At 40.8% G+C, this 27,374-nt stretch overlaps 1 protein-coding gene across 6 annotated transcripts in view; it reads right to left on the bottom strand.

Moving 5' to 3' along the window:
- Positions 1-27,374, bottom strand: part of PHACTR4 (phosphatase and actin regulator 4) — a 103,679-nt gene that overhangs the window by 67,496 nt on the left and 8,809 nt on the right. For all 6 annotated transcript variants that reach the window (XM_047085369.1, XM_047085367.1, XM_047085371.1 and 3 more), the window contains exon 2: positions 9,981-10,034. In XM_047085369.1, coding sequence (XP_046941325.1) covers positions 9,981-9,996 — 16 coding nt within the window. In that variant the 5' untranslated portion in view covers positions 9,997-10,034. The remainder of the gene's footprint in view (positions 1-9,980; positions 10,035-27,374) is intronic.

Consider the following 27,374-nt stretch of genomic DNA (forward strand, 5'->3'; position numbering starts at 1 on the left):
CTGAAAATGTATGTCCACACAGGAACTGCACACACGTTTATAGCAGCTTTATTCATAACTGCCATAACTTGGAAGCAACCAAGAGGCCCTTCAGGAGATGAATGGATAAACTGTGGTACATTCAAACAATGGAATAGTATTCAGCGCTAAAAAGAAAGGAGCTATCAGGCTATGAAAAGATATGGAGGAACCTTAAATGCATATCACTAAGTGAAAAAAGTAAATCTTAAAAGGTAATGAATCCAAATATATGACACTCCGGAAAAGGTATGAAAGGAATGAACTACTGATATACTTGATAGCATGTATGAATCTCAACAGCATTATGCTAAGTGGAAAAAAAACAGAAAAGGCTATGTGTCATACAATTCTGTTTATATAACATTATGGAAAAAGGGACAGAACTCAGATCTAAGTGGTTGCCAGGGGCTAAGAGTGAAGGGACGAGATTGAGATTATTTAAAAAGGTAAGCAGGGGGGCGCCTGGGTGGCGCAGTCGGTTGAGCGTCCGACTTCAGCCAGGTCACGATCTCGCGGTCCGTGAGTTCGAGCCCCGCGTCAGGCTCTGGGCTGATGGCTCAGAGCCTGGAGCCTGCTTCCGATTCTGTGTCTCCCTCTCTCTCTGCCCCTCCCCCGTTCATGCTCTGTCTCTCTCTGTCCCAAAAATAAATAAACGTTGAAAAAAAAAATTTTTAAAAAGGTAAGCAGGGAGGGACAGCTGGTTGGTGCAGTTAAGCGGCCAACTGCTGGCTCAGGTCATGATCTCATGGTTCCTGGGTTCGAACCCTGCATTGGAGTCTGTGTGGACAGCACAGAGGCTGCTTGGGTTTCTCTCTTGCTCTCTCTGCCCCTCCCCCACGCATATACTCTCTCAAAAATAAATAAACCTTTTTAAAAAGGTGCACAAGGAAGTTCTGCGGCGAAAGAAATACTGATTGTGATAGTGGTTATACCAACCTACATGTTTTTCAAAAACACAGGAATATATACCTAAAAAGGGTAAATTTTATTGTATGTAAATTATATCTCAATTAACCAGACATAAGTTAAAGAAAGAAGTCGACGGGGCGGGGGGGGGGGGGGGGGGGAATCCTAAGCAGCACCTTGTAACTGCTTAACCCAGACTGAAAGCTCCATAAGAACAGGGACCAGGGGTGCTTGGTTGGCTCAACTGGAAGAGCATGTGACTCTTGATACTGGGTCGTGAGTTTGAACCCCACATTGGGAGTAGAGATTACTTTAAAAAAAAAAAAAAACCCAGGGATCATGTCTTATTCACGTTTATACCCTTAGTGGCTTAGATATTACAGCTATTATATATTTACTATGTGTTTGGCATCATGTTACAAACATTACAAGCATTATTTCATTTAATAATTTTAGTTGTTTTTTTTTTAAACATTTATTTATTTTTGAGACACAGAAAGACAGAGCATGAATGGGGGAGGGTCAGAGAGAGAGGGAGACACAGAATCCGAAACAGGCTCCAGGCTCTGAGCTGTCAGCACAGAGCCCGACGCGGGGCTCGAACTCACAGACCGCGAGATCATGACCTGAGCCAAAGTCGGACGTTTAACTGACTGAGCCACCCAGGCACCCCTAATAATTTTAGTTTTGTTTTTTTTTTGTTTTTTTTTTTTTAATTTTTTTTTTTTCAACGTTTATTTATTTTTGGGACAGAGAGAGACAGAGCATGAACGGGGGAGGGGCAGAGAGAGAGGGAGACACAGAACCAGAAACAGGCTCCAGGCTCCGAGCCATCAGCCCAGAGCCCGACGCGGGGCTCGAACTCACGGACCGCGAGATCGTGACCTGGCTGAAGTCGGACGCTTAACCGACTGCGCCACCCAGGCGCCCCAAGAAATTAGTTTTATAAGGGTGCCTGGGTGGCTCAGTCAGTTAAGCATCCGACTTATGATTTTGGTTCAGATGATGATCTCACGATTTGTGAGATCGAGCCCAGAGTCAAGCTCTGCACTATCAGTGCACTGTCCGCTTGGGATTCTCTGTCTCCCTCTCTTTCTATCCCTTCCCCGCTTGTGTGCATGTGCAGGCTCCTTCTAAATAAATAAGTAAATAAATAAATATTAAAAAAATTAGTCTTACACACTTTAACACTGAGAAATATAAAGAAGAAACAAAAATGTCCTTAAAACTACAATGCAGATAAAATCCTTGTTTATGTTTTGAAAAATAAAAGTAATACAGGGGCACGTGGGCGGCTCACTTGGTCAAGCATTCGACTCAATTTCGACTCAGGTCATGATCTCATGATTTGTGAGTTGGAGCTCTATATCAGGTTCTACACTATTAGTGTGGAGCCTGCTTGGGATTCTCTTCCTCTCTCTCTCTCTCTCTCTGCCATTCCCCCACTCACACACTCTCTCATTCTCAAATCTTAAAAAAAAATAAATAAAAGTAATATCGGTACATAGTTAAAAGACGCAAAGCATACAGTAAGATACAAAATGGTAAGTGAAAGCCATCCTTCTCTCCTATTATTTCCTTTTAATTTTAATTATTTTTTATATGAGAGAGTGTGCTAGCACAGGGGAGAGGCAGGGGAGGAGAAAGAGAGAGAATTAAAAAAAATTTTTTTTTAAATGTTTATTTTTGAGAGAGAGAGTGCAAGCAGGGGAGGAGCAGAGAGAGAGGGAGACACAATCTGAAACAGGTTCCAGGCTCTGAGCTGTCAGCACAGAGTCTGATGGGGGGGCTCGAACTCACGGACCGTGAGATCATGACCTGAGCCAAAGTCAGACGCTCAACTGACTGAGCCACCCAGATGCCCCGGAAAGAGAAAGAATCTTAAGTAGGCTCTACTCTCAGCACAGAGCAAAATGCAGGGCTAAATCCCATGACCCTGGGATCATGACCTAAGCTGAAATCAAGAGTCAGAAGCTCAATCCACTGAGCCACCCTGGCATCCCTGAATTTTTATACTCATGGCCTATGCTATGTTCATTGCACATTGATAAGGGCTCAGTATGCAGAAGTAAATTCAGATGGAAATCAGTCTTCACATTTAGTCAACTCATCACACCTGTTATGATGTAGGGACCACGGAGTAGTCAGAAGGGTTGAAAAGTAGAGAAAGTATATGGGAAATAGTCCAGAATGTCAGCATTACTACTTTTCAGGCTTGCATTTCCACTATGGCTCATCTTTTTGTGGTACAGACAGAAAAAAAATAATTACATGATATCAGTGCTATTAAAGTTTACAGAAGCTGGTGTTTTGTGCTATTTCCCTGATAATTGGTTATTCTACTTTATGCAAAAAATTTAAAATCACTATAAGAAATACATACAAATATGTAATTGTGTGCTTACTCTTGGGTAGTGGAACAACAGAAAGATCTTGCTCTCCTTAAGTTTACAGTCCTATCAGAAAAGGAAGATATTTAATATATATTTATAATAATGCTTTTTAAATTTTCTATTCAAAACTACAGAAAAAAAAATAGAACTAATATCATTTTTGGCATACTTTAATTCCAAAGGAATTTATCTCCTACTCCCTAAGGATCTCAAAACTAATTAAGTTCATATTTTGGTCTTCATTCTTAAGGAGGAGGGAGGAGGGTATGTGTTATTAACACATTTAGAGCTTCAAGTGGTAACAACATGACAGCATCACAAAAATGTTTTCCCATGAACTTTGGTGATTTTTTTTTTTTTTTTAAAGTAGGCTTCACCCCTAGCATGGAGCCCAACACAGGGCTTGAACTCACGACCTCAAGATCAAGAATTGAGCTGAGATTGAGTCGGAGGCTTAACTGACTGAGCCAACCAGAAGCCCTATTTTTTTTAAGATTTTATTTATTTATTATTTTATTTATTTACTTTTGATAGAGAGCACAAGTGGGAGGAAGGACAGAGAAAGAGACAGAGGGAGACCCAGAATCATAAGCAGGCTCCAGGCTCTGAGATGTCAGTGCAGAGTCTGATGCCAGGCTCGAACTCACAAACCACAAGATCATGACCTGAGCTGAAGTCAGACACTTAACCAACCGAGCCACCCAGGTGCCCCAAGATTTTATTTATTTTTTACTTGAGCAATCTCTACACCCAGTGTGGGGTTTGAATTCACAACCCCAAAATCAAGAGTCACATACATACTCCACAGACCCAGCCAGCCAAGCAACCTGTTTTCCCATGAACCTTGAAGTTAAGTGCATTAGCTGTGAGCATGACTCCTTAACAAATGTCCTTGAATAGCTAGGAAAAATCCCTTTATAACATAATAGTTATTTTATAAATTCAGATACAGAAGAGTAGAAAATAAATTAAATTTTATTTGTTTAGATATAGCTTTTGTTCTACTTCAACACACTGCTTCTCATATTCCCAATGTGATACAAATTTTAATCTAAAACAGATATTACCTTGTAAAACTGTTCCCAGAATACCATGCATATGAATAAAGCCTTTGCAACCAATTTCAAACTTAGGATTCATACTAACAATCTATCTCATTAAATAATTATTTCATCAAGCACATACCAAAAGAAATATTTTCAACAAATTGTGTTTACTTCTATATAAGAAAGGGTATACAGAAACTTAATAAAGTCAGAAGATTTGGGGAAGGCAATTTAGTATACAGATCCTCTCCTACCTAAAAAAACCTTTAGGAGCTTCATATGACAGAGTTTCAGTCCCTTTTCTTTTGGCATGCTATGGGGAGAGTGGCTGGTAACCCATGAACAGTTGATAAGAGAGAAAGAAAGCAAAAACAGTAATGAGCTGTTTTTAAAAGCAGTAGGGGACGAGATATCACATAGCATAAACTGTATACACATCTTTTTTGGACCCTTCCTTCCTCTCGCACTGAATGTACAGTGTAGCCATTACTCCCCCCCCCAGTAAAAATTATTAATATACAATAATACTTTCATTGAATTCTACCAGGTCCCTTTGAAACTGGAGGTGAAAGGGAAATAAATAAAATAAAGAGAATCAGGGTAAAAGCTGTTTGATTCCTTTATCACCTTCCCCATTCCATGACTTTGAATGTCTGTTCCCACACCAACACTGGCAGAATTCAAGAGGTCTGTTTCTTTTTTTTAATTTTTTTTTTAATGTTTATTTATTTTTGAGAGAGAGAGAGAGACAGAGCATGAGCATGGGAGGGGCAGAGAGAGAGAGGGAGACACAGAATCCGAAGCAGGCTCCAGGCTCTGAGCTGTCAGTACAGAGCCTGACGCGGGGCTTGAACTCACAGACTGAGATTATGACCTGAGCTGAGGTCGGATGCTCAACCGACTGAGCCACCCAGGTGCCCCTCAAGAGGTGTGCTTCTTGGAAGAGATTAAACAACTGGTTTTTCAACTGAGGACACAAAAGGCAGTTGACAATGGGTAGACAGTACTAAAACCTGAGGGGAATTAGGTGACCATGTGCACAACAATGCTGAATGGAGCAAACCCCTCTGCCCTGCCCAATCCCCCTCACCCCTTACCATCTGGAAATCTAGTCAGTGACAGGAAGACTCTTCTACTGGTGTGGGGATTTTCCTCAACAAGAGGGACAAGAAGCTCACCCTACAGAAAGGCCCAAAGGTAATCAGCCTATGTGTTTAAAGCTTCTAATTTAAAGCTTCCCACTCTTAATCAGAAGCAGACAGCTAATTATTATGAGACATCAGAGGAAAACTCTAACATAAAACAGATCAAAACAAAGAGAGAAAAGCAACTTTAGGGGAAAAGAAACTATGCAAGGCAAAGAAAATTTGTTGAAACAAACAAACAAACAAAAATACTATGAAACATTCCACGAATAAAAAAAAAAGATCTCCTAGAAAATCAAAACATAATAGTAGAGAAGAAAATTTTAATTGAAGGTAAAGATGAAGAAGTCTTCTAGGAGGCAGAACTAAAGGAAAAAGAGGTGAAAATCAGGAAACTATTCTAGGAAGCCAAGCATTGAGAAGCAACCGGCAATCAAGAAAGAAGACGACATGGGGTTTACTAAACAAAGGAGCCAACACAGGAGAGAAGCAGAGTCCCCAAGTGAGCAGGGTTACCCAGGATGACAGCTGTGTACCACACCTAGAGAGACATCTGCCCAGATTGAAACAGTATGACTCAAGAGACAGACTGAAGGTTGTCAGCACCACGATCTCTGCTGCCATTTATCCTCTTTCAATAAAAGAACGTTTATCTTGACTAATACAATATAACAACGTTTATCTTGACAATATCTCAGTTTATCTTGACTAAATGCTGATGAATTTCTACTCAAAATACTTGGCTGCCTAACGAGCTCAGAACACTCATTTCATCCCAGAGAAGTGTTCTTTAACCAAGTCCTGAAAGCTGTAGGTGGGTCATGGTCAACTTAGAAGAAATCACAGAGCTGCCCACTCCCTCTGTCTTTCTGCCACCTGTCCAAGACTAGGTCCACACTGGAGCCCTGCCCAGTACAACCTCCAGGACAAGTCTTGACTTTGCCCATAGTTGCTTTTCTTCCATAGAATAGACTCCTTAAGCCTCAGGAAACTGAAGAAAGGATGGTCCATTGATGCCTGGGGATCCCTGAAATCCTTCCAGCAGTCTAAGAGGTACAGCTATAGACTTAGTAATACTAAAGGATTATTTGCCTTTTTCTGGTGTTGACACTTATCCTGATGGTACAAAAACAATGGTGAGCAAAACTGCTGATACCTTAACACAAATCAAGGCAGTGGCACCAAACTGTTAATAGAACTCATGGTCTTCACCACTACATTACTGCAGTTGAAGAACAATGCCAATTTTAAGAATGTCTTTGATGAAGCAGTAAAAGTTATTAGTTTTAATAAAAACTAAATCCTTCAGTACATATCCTTCTATTATTCTATATGAGGAAATGGGAAGTACGCATAAAACATATACTTACGTACAACAGTTACCTTTAGGAAAAGCACTTGTGTGACTGAGTTGCCAGCTGAACTAGCCAGGTATTTTTCTTTCTTTCTTTTCTTTTTCCATAAAATACCATTTTTACTTGAAGGGTTGAATGACAAACTATATTATTCAAGCTTAGATATTTGACAGGTATTTTCTCAAAATTGAATGAAAGTGAGCCTATCACTACAAAGAAAACTGACAGTACTTGTTGCCAGTGATATAAGTCAGGCTTTCAAAAGAGAATGGTAATTTTGGAAGACATATCCAGAGTGAGTGTGACAGCTTCTCAATATTTAAGACTTTTACAGTGAGACCAGTGATAGTATTAACAAAGGTGATTTTAAAATATTATATAATGAAATGTGTAAATATCTGTCCACGTAGCGGGGCGCCTGGGTGGCTCAGTCGGTTAAGCGTCCGACTTCGGCTCAGGTCACGATCTCACGGTCCGTGAGTTCGAGCCCCGCGTCGGGCTCTGGGCTGATGGCCCAGAGCCTGGAGCCTGCTTCCAATTCCGTGTCTCCCTCTCTCTCTGCCCCTCCCCTGTTCATGCTCTGTCTCTCTCTGTCTCAAAAATAAATAAACATTAAAAAAAAAAAAAGACATTTCTTAAAAAAAAAAAAAAAAAAAAATCTGTCCACGTAGGAAAGGTCCCAGAGGCGTTAGGTCTGCTCACTGTAACTTGATGGGTCAACATCCCTCACTTTTGTTTTCAGAATACAACAAATAATTCTTTTTCAGTGCATTTGTATAACTGTTAGCTAACCTAATTATCACAAAATTCTCACCCTATCTTATAAGGACTCTACCATCTTTGAAACACACTTATTTTACATTCAGAATTCTTTTCTTTGTCAAATGACACGGAGCAGATCATAACCCAGCAAACATTATCATATGTATGTTTTGTAAGCAAATAAGAAAATTCCATTTTTCTTTAGAATCCACATTATGAATATAAATGCTAATCAGGTTATGATTCCAAGATTTAAAGTAGAAGAGGAAAAATCTCACTAGCACAGAACACCACCTTCCTTTTTCTCATGTTGGTGATCAAAAGCACATTAATTAGATGCGATTAAATTTAAGTTATGCTTAAGTTAGGTGAGGTAAGGGGGTTATAGAGAAAAATTGTTTCCAGTAAACATTCTTGGAGTTGTCAAAAGTTACTCTAGTTTGTCACATGTACATGTTCTATACGATTTGTCACCAAGCAACCAAAATCAACTAAATTTACTAAACCATTCATAAGGAATCCCTACCAGAATTAACTTAATAATAAAACTACAAATTTATCACTAAAGTACTGACTGCCCTCTAGTGTTCAAACTAAGGATTACGTTGATGAACTTGATGTAAGAGCCCTTTAGGGGGCCAAGGTCCTAAAAAAGCAGTTACGGACATTAAAAGGAGAGAAGAGGGGCGCCTGGGTGGCTCAGTCCGTTAAGCGTCCGACTTCTGCTCAGGTCATGATCTCACCGCTTGTGAGTTCGAGCCCCGCATCCAGCTCTGTGCTGACAGCTCAGAGCCTGGGGCCTCTTTTCGGATTCTGTGTCTTTCTCTCTCTCTCTGCCCCTCCCCCGCTCACACTCACTCTCTCTCTCTCTCTCTCTCTCTCTCTCTCTCTCAAAAATAAACAAACATTAAAAAAATTTTTTTTTAAAAAGCAGAAGAAATTTGGATCTTCCAAAGTTCTCAAAGCAAGACAATAGCTATTAACCTGAACTACTCATTACTTGTACCAGTAGCCCAACGCTGATCTCAGTCATCTAGGGTAACTGGGCACGAGTAGAATATAAAGTTGGTAATATTTTTCTTATACTTCAAGTTACATTGGCATAAGAGGAGATTCAGATTTCTTCACATTTAGCAAAGAATCACAAAATGCCTGAATCAAAATCTTACTCCAGCATGCTAAGGTTAACAGTCTAAGGAAAACAGTCTCTGGTCCCTTTTTTTTGCATATTTTAAACTCCTATTTTAAATTTTAAGTTCTTCCTAACTAGTCTTCCTAATCTGTAATATGATTGGGGGGAGGAAGGGGTGGATACCCTAGACTATATCTCTCTTTGAAATTAGAATCAATAGGAAAACAGCAACTTACTTTTTAGTCAGAAAGGTAGATACTAAACCTTTGTGTATCTAGATTTACATTCCCTTAACCATGCTGTTAGATAAAATATCACATACATACAAACTTCACTAGAAATAGTGAACATCCTTGCCATTATGATTACTTCCATGGTATCTTTCACTGGCCAAGTACTAATGAAGAACTTCAAAGCACACTTGTTTGGAAATAGTAGCAGAACTAAACTTCCAACCAAACAGAAGAATTCATAAGTTCCTAACTGCTCAAGATCGAGAATTTTAAACTTCTTATTTTAACTTGCCAAATGGTTCTTTGTTTTATTTGAAGTAAGTAGCATTCTAGATCAGCAGGTCTCAAAGTACAATGTAGGAAACACTGGGGATCCCTAAATAGCAAGGTTAGAATTATTTTTTAAAAATAAGACAAAGATGTTATTTGCCTTTTCACTCTCACAGTCTCTCAATTGTATAGTCAATTTTCCAGAGACTACATGGTACGTGATACAGAACAGACTGCAGGAGCAGCTATGCGAATCCAGTTGTCTTCTATTAAGTCAGACATTAAAGAGACTCGCAAAAAAAGTAAAATAATCCCTCCCCTGTTGCTTTTTTTTCCCCCTTGTTTTGGGAGTTATTTTTCATTAACAATGTTATTTATGAAGCTTATGAATTTATTAAAGCTGTTACAAATGAAACAATATTTTAAAAATTTGTATAACATAGTAAATATCAACAGTAACATATTTCACAGTAACACAGTAAATATCAATAAATATAACATAGTAAATATCAATAAATATAAGTCATGCCAACAAAGCTCTCTTGGGCCTTCAATTATATTTACAGTATAAAGGGATCCTGAGACCAAAAAGCCTGAGAGCCATTAAGCTACAGAGCAGCATACTGAACATGAAAAAAATTAATTTACAGAGGTTTAATGGAGGTGAGGATAAAACACAAATATCATTTACTAAGAAAAATGTTAAGTGATACTCACCAAATGGATCTTCCATGCCACTATTAACCAGTTTAGGGAGGTGAGGTATAGTTTCTAAAGAGAGAAAAAGGTAAATGATATACTTTAAAACATAAAATGCACCACCTTTTATGTGTTTTTTTTTTTTTTTTAACACCCAATTCAGTAACAGTGATTATAGTTTAAAAGTGGAACATTATAGGAGTGCCTTGGTGGCTCAGTCAGTTAAGCGTCCAATTCTCGATTTTGGCTCAGTCATGATCTCACAGTTGGTGGGATTGAGCCCCGCTGGCGTCAGGCTCTGCACTGAGAGCACGGAGGCTGCTTGGAATTTTCTTTCTCTGCCCCTTTTCTGTGCCCACATGCATGCACATGCACTCTCTCTCTCTCAAAATAAAATAAACATTAAGGCTGGAACATTATAGAAATGTATAATGTATTAAGTGAGAACATTACCAACTGGGGTTTATTTTAAGACAGCTGAGATACAGATATATAGTATAAAAATATCATAAAACATTTAAGGCTAATTTAAGTTTATTTATTCATTTTGAGAGACACAGAGACAGAGACACAGTGCATGTGAGTGCGCGCACAAGTGGCGGAGGGGTGGAGACAGGGAGAGAGAATCCCAAGTAGGCTCCGCATGATCAGCGTGGAGACCAATGCAGGGCTCAAACTCACGAACCACAAGATCATGACTTGAGCTGAAGTTGATGCTTAACCAACTGAGCCACCCAGATGCCCCTAATTTTCATTTTAAAATATATTATTCTCAGTTTACTCAAGTAAGTTACCTTTCCAGCCCCCATCTTGAATTTACTACAGTGTAAGGAAAAAGGATAGTTCTTATGTAAAAACACATACCCCCCCACCCCACCCCAGACACCCGATAAAACTCACATAAACATCTGAGAAAGGGTATCCATATCTTAGAAAGAAGTGATTTTGCCTAAAGAAAGTACGAGTTATTTCAAATGCAGTAAGTTTTAAGTTTAGGATGTTCAAGTATGAAAATAAAACAATGTTTTGAAAGAAATTTGACTGAGTATAGATACCCAATCTCCTTTACCCTTAATTAAGACAAGGATCAATCTGCCCAATCTCACTTCCTATCTCTTTTGTGGTTTTGATCCCAAGGGCATTCCCTAATAAACAGTCTGAATGAATACTAAACTCCCAATTCAGAGTCTGCTTTTCAGAGAACACAATCTACCAACAGCTGGTGTCGGAGTGACCTGAGAAAACTGGGAGTATGAAAGGGTTTTGGAGCTGAATTGCTCACAGCCTAGATGGCAGTGAGGACCCCCCTGCTGGTGGTAGGTCTAACACAGATAATCCCTGGTAAAAGGTGCTGGTCCAATTCTTAAACTTTCACCAGTGGTAAACAGTGGTGGTCTATCTGTGGAAGGGAATGCTCTAGCTGACTGAATGTATCAGGCATTTGAACAGCAAAGGGAAAACAATAACTATAATGACAACTGAATTGAATGGCTATTGCTAAACTCAGTAATAACAAAAAATGAAGAGTGAATTAACAGTCAGTTGAAAGTCAAATATGAAAGCCACAAGCCTTATTGGTAAACTCTACTCTGTGGCAGCAGGACAGAAAAAGCTGAAGACCCGTGGCAGGACTTATTCAGAATAGGCCAGCTCTGAAGGTTAATGCTCAGCCAAGAGAGGTATGTTATGCCAAGGTCAGGTCCCTGATTGGGAAAAAATTAGACCCTAATACATGGGAGGGAGATAACTGGATTAATGTCCCTTCCAAAATCTCAAATGTCCAAATACACCGTAACCTCCTGAGACTACAAAAGTGGCCCAACCTCCCCACAAGAACCAGCATTCACCTCTCACTTGAAAATAATGCAGAGGTCTCCACATCTTGCTCAGTAAAACAATGCCCCCCTCAGGATCTGCCACCTCCTGGCTAGTGTAAGTCACAACATAACCGAGCCCACAAGTGCTATTTCTGATAGATCAGAAAGGAATTATAACCAAAGGTAGTTGCAAGACTTAGCAAAGCATGTATGGCAGGGGCCAGGGGAGTAAAACAGTGACTGAATTCTGAGGATGCCTCAACATGATGATCAGAACATAGAACTGACAAGGAAGAGGTTATCTATTACTCTCTGGAAATATGGGATTTACCACCCTGGCAAAAACCTCAGGATATGATGTGAACTTACCACCAGGAAGGTTGCTAAAACTGGAAATGTGATGGCCCATGCTAAGTACCAACACCAAAACTACAACGGCAGACAGTGGAGGAAGGAATCAAAGGTTCAAGGAAGTAGGCATGCTGAAGTAGGTCAGAAAACCCATCAAATTATTATGTTCCTTGGAATGGCCAGGAGGATGCCATAAAGAATGTGCTGGTGAGATGGGCTCCAGTGTCATTAGGAAGTTTAATAGCTGGTCTCCTGCACAGGAGAGGTTGTTAACAAAACTAACCCCACTGATAGCAATGGTGATGGCAGGAGCTTAAAACAAAGGAACCCAGACCCTGGTACTTAACTGTTAAAAGCCAGAGGGACACAATTACCATACAGACCAGCAAAGTCAGAGTGGCAGTCAAAGGGTCCTGACTCAGATTTATGGAGATAGTTAATGGAACATGATGTCACTAGAAGCACAATAGACAAACTGCCAATAAGAGCACTTCTCTATTTGAAACATTGAAAGAAATTAAGGATGGAAGGTCAGGATGCTGAGGGTAGTTACCCCACTAAAAAATCAGAATCCCTGGGGCGCCTGGGCAGCGCAATCAGTTAAGCATCTGACTCTTGATTTCAGCTCAGGTCATGATCTCACAGTTCATGAGATGGAGCCCCACATCAGGCTAACAGCACGGAGCCTGCTTGGGATTCTCTCTCTCTCCCTCTTTCTCTGCCCCTCCCCGTCTGGTTCTGTGTGTGTCTCTCTCTCAAAATCAATAAGTACACTTTAAAAGAATAATCAGAGGGGCACCTGGGTGGCTCAGTTGGTTAAACAGCCAACGCTTGGTTTCAGCTCAGGTCATGATCTCATGGTTCATGGGATCAAGCCCCACGTAGGGCTCTGTGCTGACAGTGCAGAGCCTGATTGGGATTCTCACTTAAAGGACTATGTCAATTTTCCCCTCTCTTGCATAATATAGTCCTAAGAGACATAGATCATCTGGACTTCTTGCAGGACATCACAGTGACCACTATATTAATAACATCTTGCTAACTGGGCCAGATGAGCAAGAGGTAGATAGCACACTGATGGCCTAGTCAGGAAACATGCATTCCAGACAAGTGAGAGATAAATATCTCAAAGGTTCAGGAACCCATTACATCAGTAAAATCTTTAGTAGTCAGGACTTGACAAGACATGCCATTCAAGTAAAGTCATCCAAGTAAATAATTGCATCTTGCATCGCTCGCCAGTAAGAGGGAAGCACAACACCTGAGAATACTGCTCTGGCTTCTAAACCAGGTGACACAAAAAGGCGCATGTGGAGAAGAGCTCAAAACAGGAGAGGACTGCAGGCCTGGGTGGTGATACAAACAACCTGGCCGATCCTATGGTATTACAGCAAGCCCCAGTGGGAGAATCACTACACAGACCACTGGGGTTCTGGAGCAAGCCCATGCCACTTGTAGGAGAAAATCATATGCCTTCTACACAACTCCTGGCATGACATACTATGTCCTAGTAGATATGGAGCACCTGACCATGGGACACCAAGTGACCGTTTACTTAGAAGCATCCATCATGACCTAGGTTCTATGAAACACACCAAGCTGTAACGTCGGGTGTACCCACTAACAATACAGCATAAGATGAAAGTGATACAACCAAGAGCAAGCACAAATAGGACCCACAAGCTTGAGCAGAGAGCCCAAATCATCATATCATCCACCACTGTTGTACAAGAATATCCCTCAGCATATACCTTTCTGGACATATAGGAGGCCCTATAGCCAGCTAACAGAGAAAAAAAACTTCGCATTTTTCATAGATAGCTGTATGCGGATACGAGTCAAAAATGAACAGGCACAGCCCCACTCCGGGGGTGGCACGGAAAGACAGTGGTAAAGGAAAACCCTCCCAATGGACAGAGCTTTAAGCAGTACACTTGACTGTCTACTTTGTGTAGACAAAGAAGTGGTGTGATAGTTCACAGGAAAGTGTCCTAACATGCTGGTCAGGGGGCATAAAAGTGGAAAGACTGGCATATTGGGGCAAGGAGGTCTTAGGGTAGAGGCATGCAGGAGGGCATAGGAGTGGATACAACATGTTAAGACCTTTGTACGACATGTTAACATTCATCAGAGAACATCTGCCATGGAAGAAGCACTAAACAACCAAACAGACAATGACTCAACTAATTTGTCAGCCATCTTTTGTCATGGCCTCCCAAGTGCTGACAAAATGAGCACATGAAAGAAAGTGGACATAGTGGCAGAGATATATACCATGCATGGACCACAGAATGAACTCCCAGTTATGCTCCAGTTACTGATGCCGCAAAAAGTCCAAATGGCCAGCCACAGAGGCAAACACTAAGCTCCAATATGGCACCACCTTTTAAGGAAACCAATAGGCCACATGATGGCAAGTTGACTGACTATATTTGGCCCCTTCCACCATGAAAAGGTGAGCAATTTATTCCAAAAGGAATAAGGACATATTCTGGGTAGAGGTTTGCCTTTCCTGCCCAAAGGAACATCACTACCTGAGAGTTCAGGAAAATTGTAATCTATCAGTAAGCATCATCCCACACAATATCATGTCATTACATTAAGTGCAGGATAGGGCCCAGGACCATGAGATCCACTGGCGGTATCATACAATAGCATCATGTAAAAGCTCCTACCTTAAAGACCACTGAAATGGCCTGAAGGCAAAGCTGAAGGATCAACTCAATGTAATATGTTATGAGATCAAAGTGCCACCCTCCAGGATGCAACATATGCACCAAGTCAAAGACCTTTACATGCTATGTCTTCAACAGGAAAAATACATGGATACGGAAAAATGGTAGGTAGAAACAGGATACCCTGTTTGTCACCAAATCCCAAAGGCCCACCTGGAGAATGTGTGCGTCCTATCCCTGCAACTCTAAAGATATTCATCATCAAAAAGAACACTTCCATAGGAGACAAAAGAATCCCAAGACTATTAGCTATGGGTGCCACCTGGGCATTTTGGAGTTCTTATATCTAGGGATAGTAGGCAAAGAAGAGGAATTACCACCTTGGCAGGGATAACTGATCCTTATTATCAGAAAGAAGTAGGGCTGCTGTTCCACAAGGGGACAGTGACAATATATCTGAAACCCAGATGATCCATTTGGGTGCCTACTGGTACTCGCTTTCCCAATTCTGAATGCACAGTAAACAGACAAATTGGATACTCTGGCCTAAGAAACGCATGGTAGCTAGTTGTTCAGATCCTTCAGGAATGAAGGTCTGGGTCACACTACCAAGCAAGACATCCAGACTGGTGAGATGGCAGCAGAAGACAAGGGGAATCTGAAATGGAGAGTGGAGGGAGGTAATAATTACCAGTTGTAATGTTGAGACCAGTTGCAGCAGCAGGAGATACAGTTCACCACACCAACTTCCCTCTTCTAAGCATCCCCCAGATAGAAGAGAGGCCCACCAGTATTCTGGAGGAGCTATTCTCTCAACATGTATAAACAAGTAGATGACAGGAACAAAAACGAAGACACAAAATTCCAAAACTTACCAGGTGCAGCTAAAAGAGTGCTTAGAGAGAAATGTATAGCTGTAAACACCTACAATAAAAAGGGAAGAAAGAGGGTTGCCTGGGTGGCTCAGTCGATTAAGCGTCCGACTTTGGCTCAGGTTATCATCTGGCAGTTCATGGGTTCGTGCCTGTGTTGGGCTATGTGTTGATGGCAAGGAGCGTATTTGGGATTCTCTCTTTCTCTCTCTCTCTCTCTCTCTCTCAAATAAATAAACATTTAAAAAATTTACAAAAGTAAAATTAAGAAGAAAGATCTCTAATCAACAACCTAACCTTTTACCATGAGACACTGGGAAAAAAGTAAACAATATGGATTAGAGCAGAAATTAGAGAAATAGAAAACACAAAAATTAAGTCAAAATAAATTAAAGACCTAAATGTAAGAGCTAAAACTATAAAACTCTTAGGAGAAAAGATAGGTCTAAGCTTACAACCTTTAGTCAGGCATTTAAGTTTCTTAGATATGATACCAGAACCACAAGCAACAAAAGAAAAAGTAGATAAACTTTACGTCGTCAAAATTAAAAACAGAAAATAAGTGTCAAGAGGATTTGGAGAATTATGTACTGTAACACAAAATGGTGCGGCCATTGTGAAAACAGTATGGCAGTTCCTAAAAAATTTTTCAAAAAAAAATTATCACATGATCCTGCAATTCTACTACTGAGTATACACCCTGAAGAATTGAAAGCAGGGACTCAAACAGATACTTATACACCCATGTTCACACTAGCATTACTAACAACAGCCAAAAGGTAGAAACAACCAAAATATTCATCAACAGATGAATGAATAAATAAAATGTGGTATATATTATTCAGCCTTAATAAGGAATGGAAGCCTGACATGCATTACAACACAGATGAGTCTTTAAAAAATTTTTTAAATGTTTATTTATTTTTGAGAGACAGAGAGACAATGTGAGTGGGAGAGGGGCAGAGAGAGAAAGAGACACAGAATCTGAAGCAGGCTCCAGGCTCAGAGCAGTCAGCACAGAGCCTGACACAGGCTTTGAACCCACAAACCTTAAGATCATGATCTGAGCCGAAGTCCAATGCTTAATGGACTGAGCCACACAGCCTCCCCACAACATAGATGAATCTTGAGACATTATGCTAAATGAAATAAGCCAAATCCAAAAGGAAGACATTGTAGGATCCCACTTTACCTAGAGCCGTCAAATTCAGAGACAGAAAGTCAGATGGTGTTTCCAGGGGCTGGCAGGAGGGGAGAATGAGGAATTATCATTAATGGATATAGAGTTTCAGTTTGGTAAGATGAAAAATTTCTGAAGATAGAGGGTGGTAATGGTTGTAGAACAATATGTCACTGACAATACTCTCAAGAAATGCTTAAATGGTAAACTTCATAGTGTATATTTTACTGCAATTAAAAAAAAAAAAAAGAGGGACGCGCAGGTGGCTCAGTCAGTAAAGCATTCAACTAACCAACTCTTGATTTCGGCTCAGGTTATGATCTCACAGTTCATGAGATCAAGCCCTGTGTCTACTGTGGGCGCAGAGTTTGCTTGGGATTATCTGTCTCCCTCTCTCTGCCTCTTTCCTGCTTGAGTGCTCTCTCTCTCTCTCCCTCCCTCCCTCAAAATAAATAAACATTAAGGAAAGGTTTAAAAAACAAAACAAACAAAAAACAAAACTAGCTGACCCTTGGTAAGGTTCCAGTGATCATTAAGATGGCATTTCAACTGACTTTCATTTCCCTCTCTTCAGGTTTGTGTTAGCCTTGAAAATGAAGAACTCCGTAACTACAGTAGCTATGAAAACCACAGCCTAGCAGCTACTGGAAAAGATACAACAAATGTGGAGCTCCCTCAAAGCCCCATCCTCAGAGAGCTGTTAGTATGTGATCGGACTAACAGCACCAAGAAAAGTCCAAGCTCCTTATCTTTATTTGACCTCACTCAGAGCTTGCTCCATGTGAACAGCCCTATCCTGAGGGCATTTTTCAAAACCCTTCAGTGACAGTGGTTTAACATCCCAACAGCCTAAGGCAGTGATACCAGCTGGAGGCTAACACTGAACAAAAAACCCATAAATGTTCAGGAATGACATGTCTGTAAGGGACTCTGGAAAGCTCTGACATATTCCTGGGTATCTAGAAGGGCACATGCATTTACAGGCTGTGCACAAACCCAGGAAAGGCATGAGAGGAGGCCCTGATCTCTTACCTGCGGTTGACCTTGAAATTCTGTGCAAGCAGGAAGTGATGGCTAAGGGAAGGTTGTAAACTACCTGCAGGGAGTATTGAAGGTATACTCCAACATACAGACACAGCACCTTTGGCAAAGGGTGGGTAATTTATTGGTTCAAGACACTTAAGGAAATCTCTGTCTAATCATTGGCTAACTACTAAACCAACTAAGCAGAGACTGCAAAGGCCATACCCAATAAAGCATACAGGCTCTATACATACTTAGTCCAGGAAAGTCACTAAATAAACAGCAATAAGAAACCCACAGGAGGGAGGGGAGAATCTGATTTTCAAACTTGCCACATTATTTTAAATGGCTCAGTTTTCAGAAAAAATTATGAGTCACCCAAACAGGAAAGTATGGTCTATATACAGGGGAAAAAAAACAGTCAACAAAACTACCTGAAGAGGCCTAGGTGTTGAGAGAGAGTGTGCGTGGGCAAGCCAGCGGGGGGAGGAGTAGAGAGAGAGGGAGACACAGAATCTGAAGCAGGCTCCAGGCTCTGAGCAGTCGGCACAGAGCCTGACACTGGCCTTGAACCCACGAACCATGAGATCATGACCTGAGCTGAAGTCGGACACGCAACCAACTGAGCCACCCAGGCACCCCTAGACTGTTTTAAAGTAACATGTGAATTATAATCCCCAGAGCAACCACTAAAAAAAAGACTAGCTAGGAAGTCAAATTAGTTGAGTATTAATCTTCCAATAACAAGTATAAAAGGAATTAGAGAGAATAAGGGATTAATACTGGCTACAGTCATTAGAAGCCTGAATGCAGTGTGTTCATTTGTGTAAACAAAGCTCCATTCAAACCCTCATGCTAACAGACCTGAGGTCAGCACTTTGTTTCAGATGTATGTGGCACTGAATAAATGTCTGATACATAAGTGGAATGGCAATAATAACCAAGAATCAAAAATCTGAAAATGCTTAGTAAATACAACAGGATTTGCTGACAGATTGAGAAGACAGGATTCATACTATCTCAACTGTTAAACACGTTATCACTAGATGATCAGGGTGATGATCCTGGGTTACCTAACAGAAAGTTTCAATTAACAAAACACCTCTGTCCTTAGAGAGTCACAAACAGAAGGGTATCTTGCTAAAAGAATCCTGAGTAGTCTTCGTAGAAGAGACTGCTTTGTGTCTCCACCTAACTGGACGCTTGTGCTACAAATATTCCCGTGGTTTCTATAACCACCCATAGGCAGATGATGCCCACACCTATACATATGCTCAGTCCAGATCTCTCTCAAAAGCTCAGGTAAAAGCCAAAACACTTTCAACAGTTTATAAGACCCTATGACCATGCTCACATGACCCCATCATGTTCAACTCCTCTCTCCCTCCCTCATTAAGCTTCAGGCCGGTGAGCCTCCTTACTGTTTCTTGAACCTGCCAGGCATGCTCAGGGCCTTTGCACTTGCTCTCCCTGGAATGCTAGTCCTCCAGATATTCATTCCGCAATTCTTTTAGATCTCTACTAAAATGCTGCCTTCCTAGTGAAGCCTTCATTACCCTACTTTAAATCGAGATCATCAGCATCACCCTACCCCTCCTTTGTCTCTATTCTCAGCTTTGTATTTTTCAAGAGTACTTATCTTCTACCGTATGCTATAAATGTACTTTTATTGTGTTTATCATCTCCTCTCATTAAATTATGAGTTCTTTCAGGACACATATTTTACCTATTTTTGTTCATTGCTCACTCTAACACTGTTCACTCTAACATCTAGAAAGTTGCCTGGAAAATAACAAGTATACAATAACAACTATTTTTTTAAATGAATGAGCTCCAGGGGTGCCTGGGTGGCTCAGTCAGTTAAGGGGCCAACTTCAGCTCAGGTCATGATCTCACCGTTCATGGGTTCGAGCCCTGAGTCGGGCCCTGTGCTGCCAGCTTAGAGCCTGGAGCCTGCTTCGGATTCTGTGTCTCCCTCTCTCTCGGCCCCTCCTCTGCTTGCACTCTCTCTCTCTCAAAAATAAATAAACATTAAAAAAAAATTTTTTTATCAGCTCCAAATTCACATGTCCAACTCACTGAACATCTCCAACTTAGATATCCAAGAACCTCCATTCAACATACACAAAACAATTCATTATCTACCTCATTCATCCTTACTTCTTACTCTTCGTGCAAGTTTCCTAGCTCACCGCCTACTTGCTCAAACCAGAAATCTCATCCTCCAAATCACGAGTCATTTCCAAAACATATCTCACATCCAACCCTCTCTTCATCGCCTGAAGACACAATAGAATCCAAAATATTCTCGCTGCCTCTCACAGCCCCAGTAATTAAGTGTTTTCTAAACTGGGGTCTATGGAATTCTTAACAGTCTTTGTTTCCCCTCCTACTTCACCTGAGGCAGTCCCTGCAGGAACCTCCTCCCTTCTTCCTCTATGTGTTGCAGAGTCCTAAGATCTGGCCCTTGAATCTTGTCTCTTCCCAATCTTCACTCTCTCCCTCCCTGGAACATCATCAGCATTTTGGCCGGGTCAGTTCCTTAGTGAGTACTGTTCTACACTCTGCAGGACATTTAGCAACCCTCACTTAGTATCCCTTACCCCAGCCCCCTACATTAAATGCCCACAGCCTCCCCAATTATGACATGCAAAACCAGCCCCCTATAATTCTAAACGCTCCTGGAGGAGTAACACCCCAAATATGAACCCCGACTAATCATCTCATCCAGTTCTATAGTTTAAAATACAATATATACACTGATAACTTCCAAATTCATATTTCCAGACTGAATCTCTCTCCTGAACTTCAAACTGGCATATCCACAGCCCATGTAATATCTTTATTTGGAAATCTAAGAAGTTTCTCAAACACAGTATATTAAAAAAACAACAAAAACAACAAGAAAAAAACCCTCTTGATTGCCCACTCCCAACTTGGCTCTTCCTCCAGTGTCCCCTATTCAATAGTAGGGCAACAGATGTAGAACACTCACCAAAAAAAAAAAAAAAAAAAAAAACCAAAACAAACAAACAAAAAACCCAAACCCAAAAAACAAAATAGAGTTGGCAAGTGTGTTAGCTGCTATTTTGGATCATCATTTCAGTAAAGAGGCAACTTAAGTTTTCCAGTGGCTCAGGACAAAAACTTTAGTGTCATGACTGACTCTTCTCTTTCTCTTACACCCACACCTAAATCATCATCAAATTTTATGCCTCTGCCTCCAAAATACATCCATAATCTAAACACTTCTCACCACCCAACACCAAGCTATGGCCACATCTTGCCTAGACTGGTGTGTCAACTCCCTAATCAACCTTTTTTCTTCCACTCAGGCTCCTATATTGTATTGTCCTCAGAGTGGTCTGGGTGATTCTTTAAAAAAATAAAGTTGGGGGGGGGCGCCTCGGTGGGTGAATCAGTCGTGTGAGCATCTGACTCTTGATTTTGGCTCAGGTCATGATCCCAGGGTCGTGCAATCAAGCCCCGCGTTGGGCTCCACGCTGAGTGTGGAGCCTGTTTAAGATTCTTTCTCTCCTGGGGCACCTGGGTGGCTCAGTCGGTTGGGCGTCTGACTTTGGCTCAGGTCATGATCTCACAGTCTGTGAGTTCGAGCCCCGCGTTGGGCTCTGTGCTGACAGCTCAGAGCCTGGAGCCTGCTTCGGATTCTGTGTCTCCCTCTCTCTCTGCTCCTCCCCTGCTCATGCTGTCTCTCTCTGTCTTAAAAATAAATAAAAACATTAAAAAAAAAATTCTCTCTCTCCCTCTGCTCTCTAAAAAAAAAAAAAAAAAAAAAAGGAGATCGTGTCTCCCTATGGCATCTGAAGTTATTTCCAAATTTCTTACCATGGCCTTTGAGATTCTACATAACCTAACCCATTTACATACGCATAGACTTCACTTCTTATCACTCTCTTGCTTGCTCTGTTCCTGCCACACTAACCCTGTGAGTAACTGAACAAGCACATTCTTATCCCAGGGCTTTGCAGGTACGGTTCAAACAGCCTGGAATGCTCCTTTCTCAAAAACTGCATGATTTACTCCTTTATTTCACGTGACAACTCATATATGACTCGCTCAGAGGGGCTTTTCTCGGACTACCCTGTCTAAAATACCATATCCCTGTCCATCACATCCTATCCCTTCATCCCATTTTATTTCTATTTTTAACTTATTGCTAAGTTAATCTATATAAAACCTGAGCTAAGCCAGATATTTTCTTATACCTTCTTTTTAACATTTAAAAATTTTACCTTTCACATTTTGGTCATCCATGCTACTAGAATTGATTTTTGTGTATGGTATTAGATAGACAACCATTTTGTTTTTTTATGAGTAACAAATGATCTCAGTCCATTACTGAATAATTTATCCGCTGATCTGTAATGGCACCTTTGTCACATATCCCTTTCCCTATATTCATAGGTCTCTCTCCCAGCACTCTATACTATTCTACCCATCTATTTTATGATCCCAGGGCCAAAACCACTCTAATAATCAGTTTGACGATAAGTCTTGTAATCAAGTAGGACAAGTTTCCCCATCTTATCTGCAGAAGTGTGCTGGCTGTTCCATGTACATTTTATTTATTTACTTATTTTAAAGTTTCTTTATTTATTTTGAGAGACAGAGACAGTACAAGTTGGGGAGGAGCAGAGAGAGAGGAGGGGAGAAAGAGAATCCCAAGCAGGCTCAGTGCTGCCAGCGCAGAGCCCGACATGGAGCTCGAACCCATGAAACCACGAGATAAGACCCTAGCCGAAACCAAGAGCCCAACCAACTCAGCCACCGAGGCACCCCCGCTCCATATACATTTCAGAATCTGCTTGTCAAATTCCATGAAAAAAACTTACTGGAATTTTGATTAGAATTACATTTAATCTAAAACTCAAACTGGAGAGAACTGTCCTCTTTATAATACACAGTTTTCCAAACATGAATATTTTATGTCTCTCCCATGTATTTAGGCCTCCTTTATTATGTCTCTGCTTGGACCATCTTTGTCTTTTAAACCGAGTTTTTGGGGAAAACGATCTAATTTATTTCTTTGTGATTAAGAGATATTTGTGTTCCTTTTTACCACCCTACTTTCTTTTTTTCACTTGTTCAACTTTTCAGGTTTTTTCTCCTTTTTTGCCCTCTGCTGTATCATTTTTTTCTTATTCCTTTTCCTCATTTCTGTTTATTTGTATTCTTTCTATTTCTATTCTTTCATTGTTACCTCTTAAAGACTGACATGAATATTTTATCTGAAGTCTAAAGTTAGTTAATATCTTTACTCTCCTTCCTAATTATACAGGAACTCTTGGAATGCTTGGACTTCAAGCCCCCTCCCTATTTATATTTGTTTGAGTACTTTCCATTGCTATACCCACAAATAAGATGTTACTTTTTCAAGTCAGTCCTTAAGATTTTCCTTAATGTCCGTGTGTTCTTTGCTCATCATTCCCCTTTGCATCTTAGACCCTTGAGTCCAATAGGCAGATTTCCTTCATAAGTTCCTCTGGGGAGGTTCCATAGGAACAGGTTCTTTCAGTTCCTTTGTTTGAAATTTTTTCTTTGAAATTTACTTTTGACATATTATTTTACTGAGTATACAATTCTCAGTTGACAGATGTTTCCTTATACAATTTTGAAAATATTGTTCTGCTGCCTTTTTACTTCTAGTATTGGCTCAACCAGCATGCCAAACAATACCTGAAAAAGTATATACCTTGTTAGGAAAAATTGTGTATTCTTGGTAGACTCATTTATATCTGTATTTACAACTTGAGCCTATCCTGGACACTCAAAATGAAACAAGGAATAAAAGCTATTAATGATTGACACAGAAAAAACATTTCTGTCTTTAAAAGTCTGTCCAGGGGCGCCTGGGTGGCACAGTCGGTTAAGCGCCTGACTTCAGCCAGGTCACGATCTCGCGGTCCGTGAGTTCGAGCCCCGCGTCGGGCTCTGGGCTGATGGCTCAGAGCCTGGAGCCTGTTTCCGATTCTGTGTCTCCCTCTCTCTCTGCCCCTCCCCCGTTCATGCTCTGTCTCTCTCTGTCCCAAAAATAAACATTGAAAAAAAAAAATTAAAAATAAATAAATAAATAAATAAATAAATAAATAAAAGTCTGTCCAGAGGCACTTGGCTGACTTAGTCGGACGAGTGTGTGACTCTGATCTTGGGGTTATGAGTTTGGGCCCCACATTAGGTGGAGAAATAACTTAAAAGTAAAAATTTTTTTTTAAGTTTATTTATTTTGAAAGAAAGAGCGTGAGCTGGGGAGAGGGGAAGAGAGAGGAGGAGAGACAGAGAATCCCAAGCAGGCTCTGTGCTATCAGTGTGGAGCCTAACACAGGGCTCAATCCCAGAATGGTGAGATCATGAGCCAAAACCAAGAATCTGATGCTTAACCAACTGAGCCACTCAGGTACCCCAGAAACAAAATCTTAAAAAAATAAAATAAAAAGTCTGTTCCAAAAAAGTTACACTGGGGTGCCTGGGTGGATCAGTCAGTTAAGCATCTGACTTTGGCTCAGGTCAGCTCAGAGGCTTCCTTCAGATTCTGTGCTTCCTTCTCTCTCTGCCACTCTCCCACTCATTCTCTCTCAAAAATAAATGAACATTTAAAAATTAAAAAAAAAAAGTTACACTTAGGAAAAGGTTATTTTTAAGTACAAATAACCAACATCTAACATATTACTTAAGGGTAAAGACTTAAAAATGGGACTAACCACCACCCCCCCCCCAGCTTCAAGAAAAACTAACCTCCCTCCTCCTAATTAAACACGGTCTTTTCTGTTACCACTAAGAGGCATGAATCAGCTCTTTAAAATAGAGGTGTGGTTCACTGATAATCAAAAGTACTCTCAGGAAATATCATTAGGGAATTATGACAAATGACACTGTTTTCAGGAAAAATACAGGTCTCAGCAAGGGTGATCTTACTTTTAAGATATGCATAATCATATTATTACTTCTGAAATAAATGGGACTAAATTCAAACTTCAGACAATTAAAGTTTCTTAAAAAAAAAATTTTTTTTTTTAAGTTTATCTATTTATTTTGAGGGAGAGAGCAAGCAAGGTAAGGACAAAGACAGAGGGAGACAGAGAATCCCAAGAAGGCTCCACACTGTCAGTGCAGAGCCTGATATGGGGCTGGATCTCATGAACCATGAGATCATGACCTGAGCTGAAATCAAGAGTCGGATGCTCAACCGACTGCGCCACCCAGGCACCCCAAAGTTTCTTTTTAATTGATGAAGTTTGGTTACGTATATCTGTATGGTGTTAGAAATCTAGTAAAACTTATCTGCAGAAAGACTTAAACGGACTTAAAACAGTTTCAGTACGTCTGGATCATAGTGATACCAAGTATAAATATCTCCTCATGAAATAATATTTGGGCTCATTATTTACAGGAATTTAATACGGCTGTGTACAGCCACACCACCCTGATCTCGAAGCTAAACAAGGTCTTGCCTGATTAGTACTTGGATGGGAGGAATTTAATATGGCCTAATTGATGTTTAGGAGGCTAACCCTTTTAAATCTCTTGTAGTTAAAAGGAAGAAGTTGCTCAACAACTGTTCTTTAATATCTTCCTTGCTTTTCTGCCCTACAAACTCACTAGCACGTACCAAAATATTTTATTTACCAAATCGCCTAAACCTTTATTTTTAATTCCTTAACAAGAATGCCCTAAAAATAGTTAAATGCTTGCTTTTCTACTTCATCCGAATGATGTCTTTCCTCCAGAGAGTTAAGAGGTTACAGGAGGGCTTCTCATTGCTACAAAATATTTTCTTCTTTCTGTAAGCACAAAGAGGAGATAGTTTTTTTTTTTTTTAATTTTTTTTTTCAACGTTTATTTATTTTTGGGACAGAGAGAGACAGAGCATGAACGGGGGAGGGGCAGAGAGAGAGGGAGACACAGAATCGGAAACAGGCTCCAGGCTCCGAGCCATCAGCCCAGAGCCCGACGCGGGGCTCGAACTCACGGACCGCGAGATCGTGACCTGGCTGAAGTCGGACACTTAACCGACTGCGCCACCCAGGCGCCCCAGGAGATAGTTTTAAAAATACAAAGAAGTCAGACACAAAAAAGACAAATATTAAGTGATTCCACTTACATGAGACACCTAAAATAGGCAAATTAATACAGACACAAAATAGGATTGAGGTTACCAGGGGCTGAGAGGGGAGGCAATGGGAGTTATTATTTATTGGGTAGAGTTTCGGTTTGGGATGATGGAAAGTTTTAGAAATGGCTAGCAGTGATGGCTGCACCGTGTTGTGAATGTTCTTAATGCCACTGAGTTGAATACTTAAAAAGGTTAAAATGGTGATTTTACCACAATTAAAAATACAAAGTGTGCAATGATTACTGCAGTTGCAGACTTATCTCATGCCACAGACCGCAAAGATACATTCATTTAACAGAATGGCTCTTACTGGCCCGTGGCTTTAGTGAAAGGGTGAAGCCCCTCTCCCAATTACATAAAGATGTTGTTCCAGAAGCTACTTATCTCTTACCTAATTTTATGTAAGCATTAGAGTATGCAAAAGACTATTAGAAAAATGCCCAGTCTCACTGGTATCACCAACAGGCAAGAGGCATTGTGTCATCTTTTAATACATAAAGCAGAGACACACCCATATTCTGAATCTTAATGTTCTCCCTCAAATTTAAATTTAGAGGAAGGGACGGGAGGCAAAGTAGTAGGGTGTGTGCAAGTAAAAGAAAATGGAAAGTACTCTTCACGCCCGGTGACTTGGTTCTATATTCTTTGGTATTGACTGGCAGCATTTTTATTATTTTTTTAATGTTTATTTATTTTTTGAGAGAGAGAGACCGTCAGACAGAGTGTGGCCGGGGGAGGGGCAGGGAGAGAGGGAGGCACAGAATCCAAAGCAGGGTCCAGGCTCCGAGCTGTCAGCACAGAGCCCAGGCTCAAACTCACAAACTCACAAACCGAAAGATCATGACCTTGCTGAAATCAGACACTTCACCAACTGAGCCACCCAGGTGCCCTGAAGGACAGCATTTTAAAAAAGGATTTATCCATTGGGGACCTTGGTGGCTCAGTTGGTGAAGTCGCTGACTTCAGCTCAGGTTTTTTTTTTTTTTTTAATTTTTTTTTTCAACCTTTTTATTTATTTTTGGGACAGAGAGAGACAGAGCATGAACGGGGGAGGGGCAGAGAGAGAGGGAGACACAGAATCGGAAACAGGCTCCAGGCTCTGAGCCATCAGCCCAGAGCCCGACGCGGGGCTCGAACTCACGGACCGCGAGATCGTGACCTGGCTGAAGTCGGACGCTTAGCCGACTGCGCCACCCAGGCGCCCCTCAGGTTTTATCCTCTGTTCTGGTTCGCGGGTTCAGGCTGCATGGGGGGCTCTCTGCTGAGGCACTCTGCTGTCGGCCACAGCCTGCCCTAGATTATTTTCCTCTCTCTCTCTCTCTCTCTCAAAAATAAATAAACATTTAAAACATAAAAGGGATTT

The sequence above is a fragment of the Lynx rufus genome, unplaced genomic scaffold, assembly GCF_022079265.1.
Source record: "Lynx rufus isolate CCGP_SWC_20201006 ecotype Redwood Valley unplaced genomic scaffold, mLynRuf1.p SCAF_2, whole genome shotgun sequence".
Taxonomy (NCBI): domain Eukaryota; kingdom Metazoa; phylum Chordata; class Mammalia; order Carnivora; family Felidae; genus Lynx; species Lynx rufus.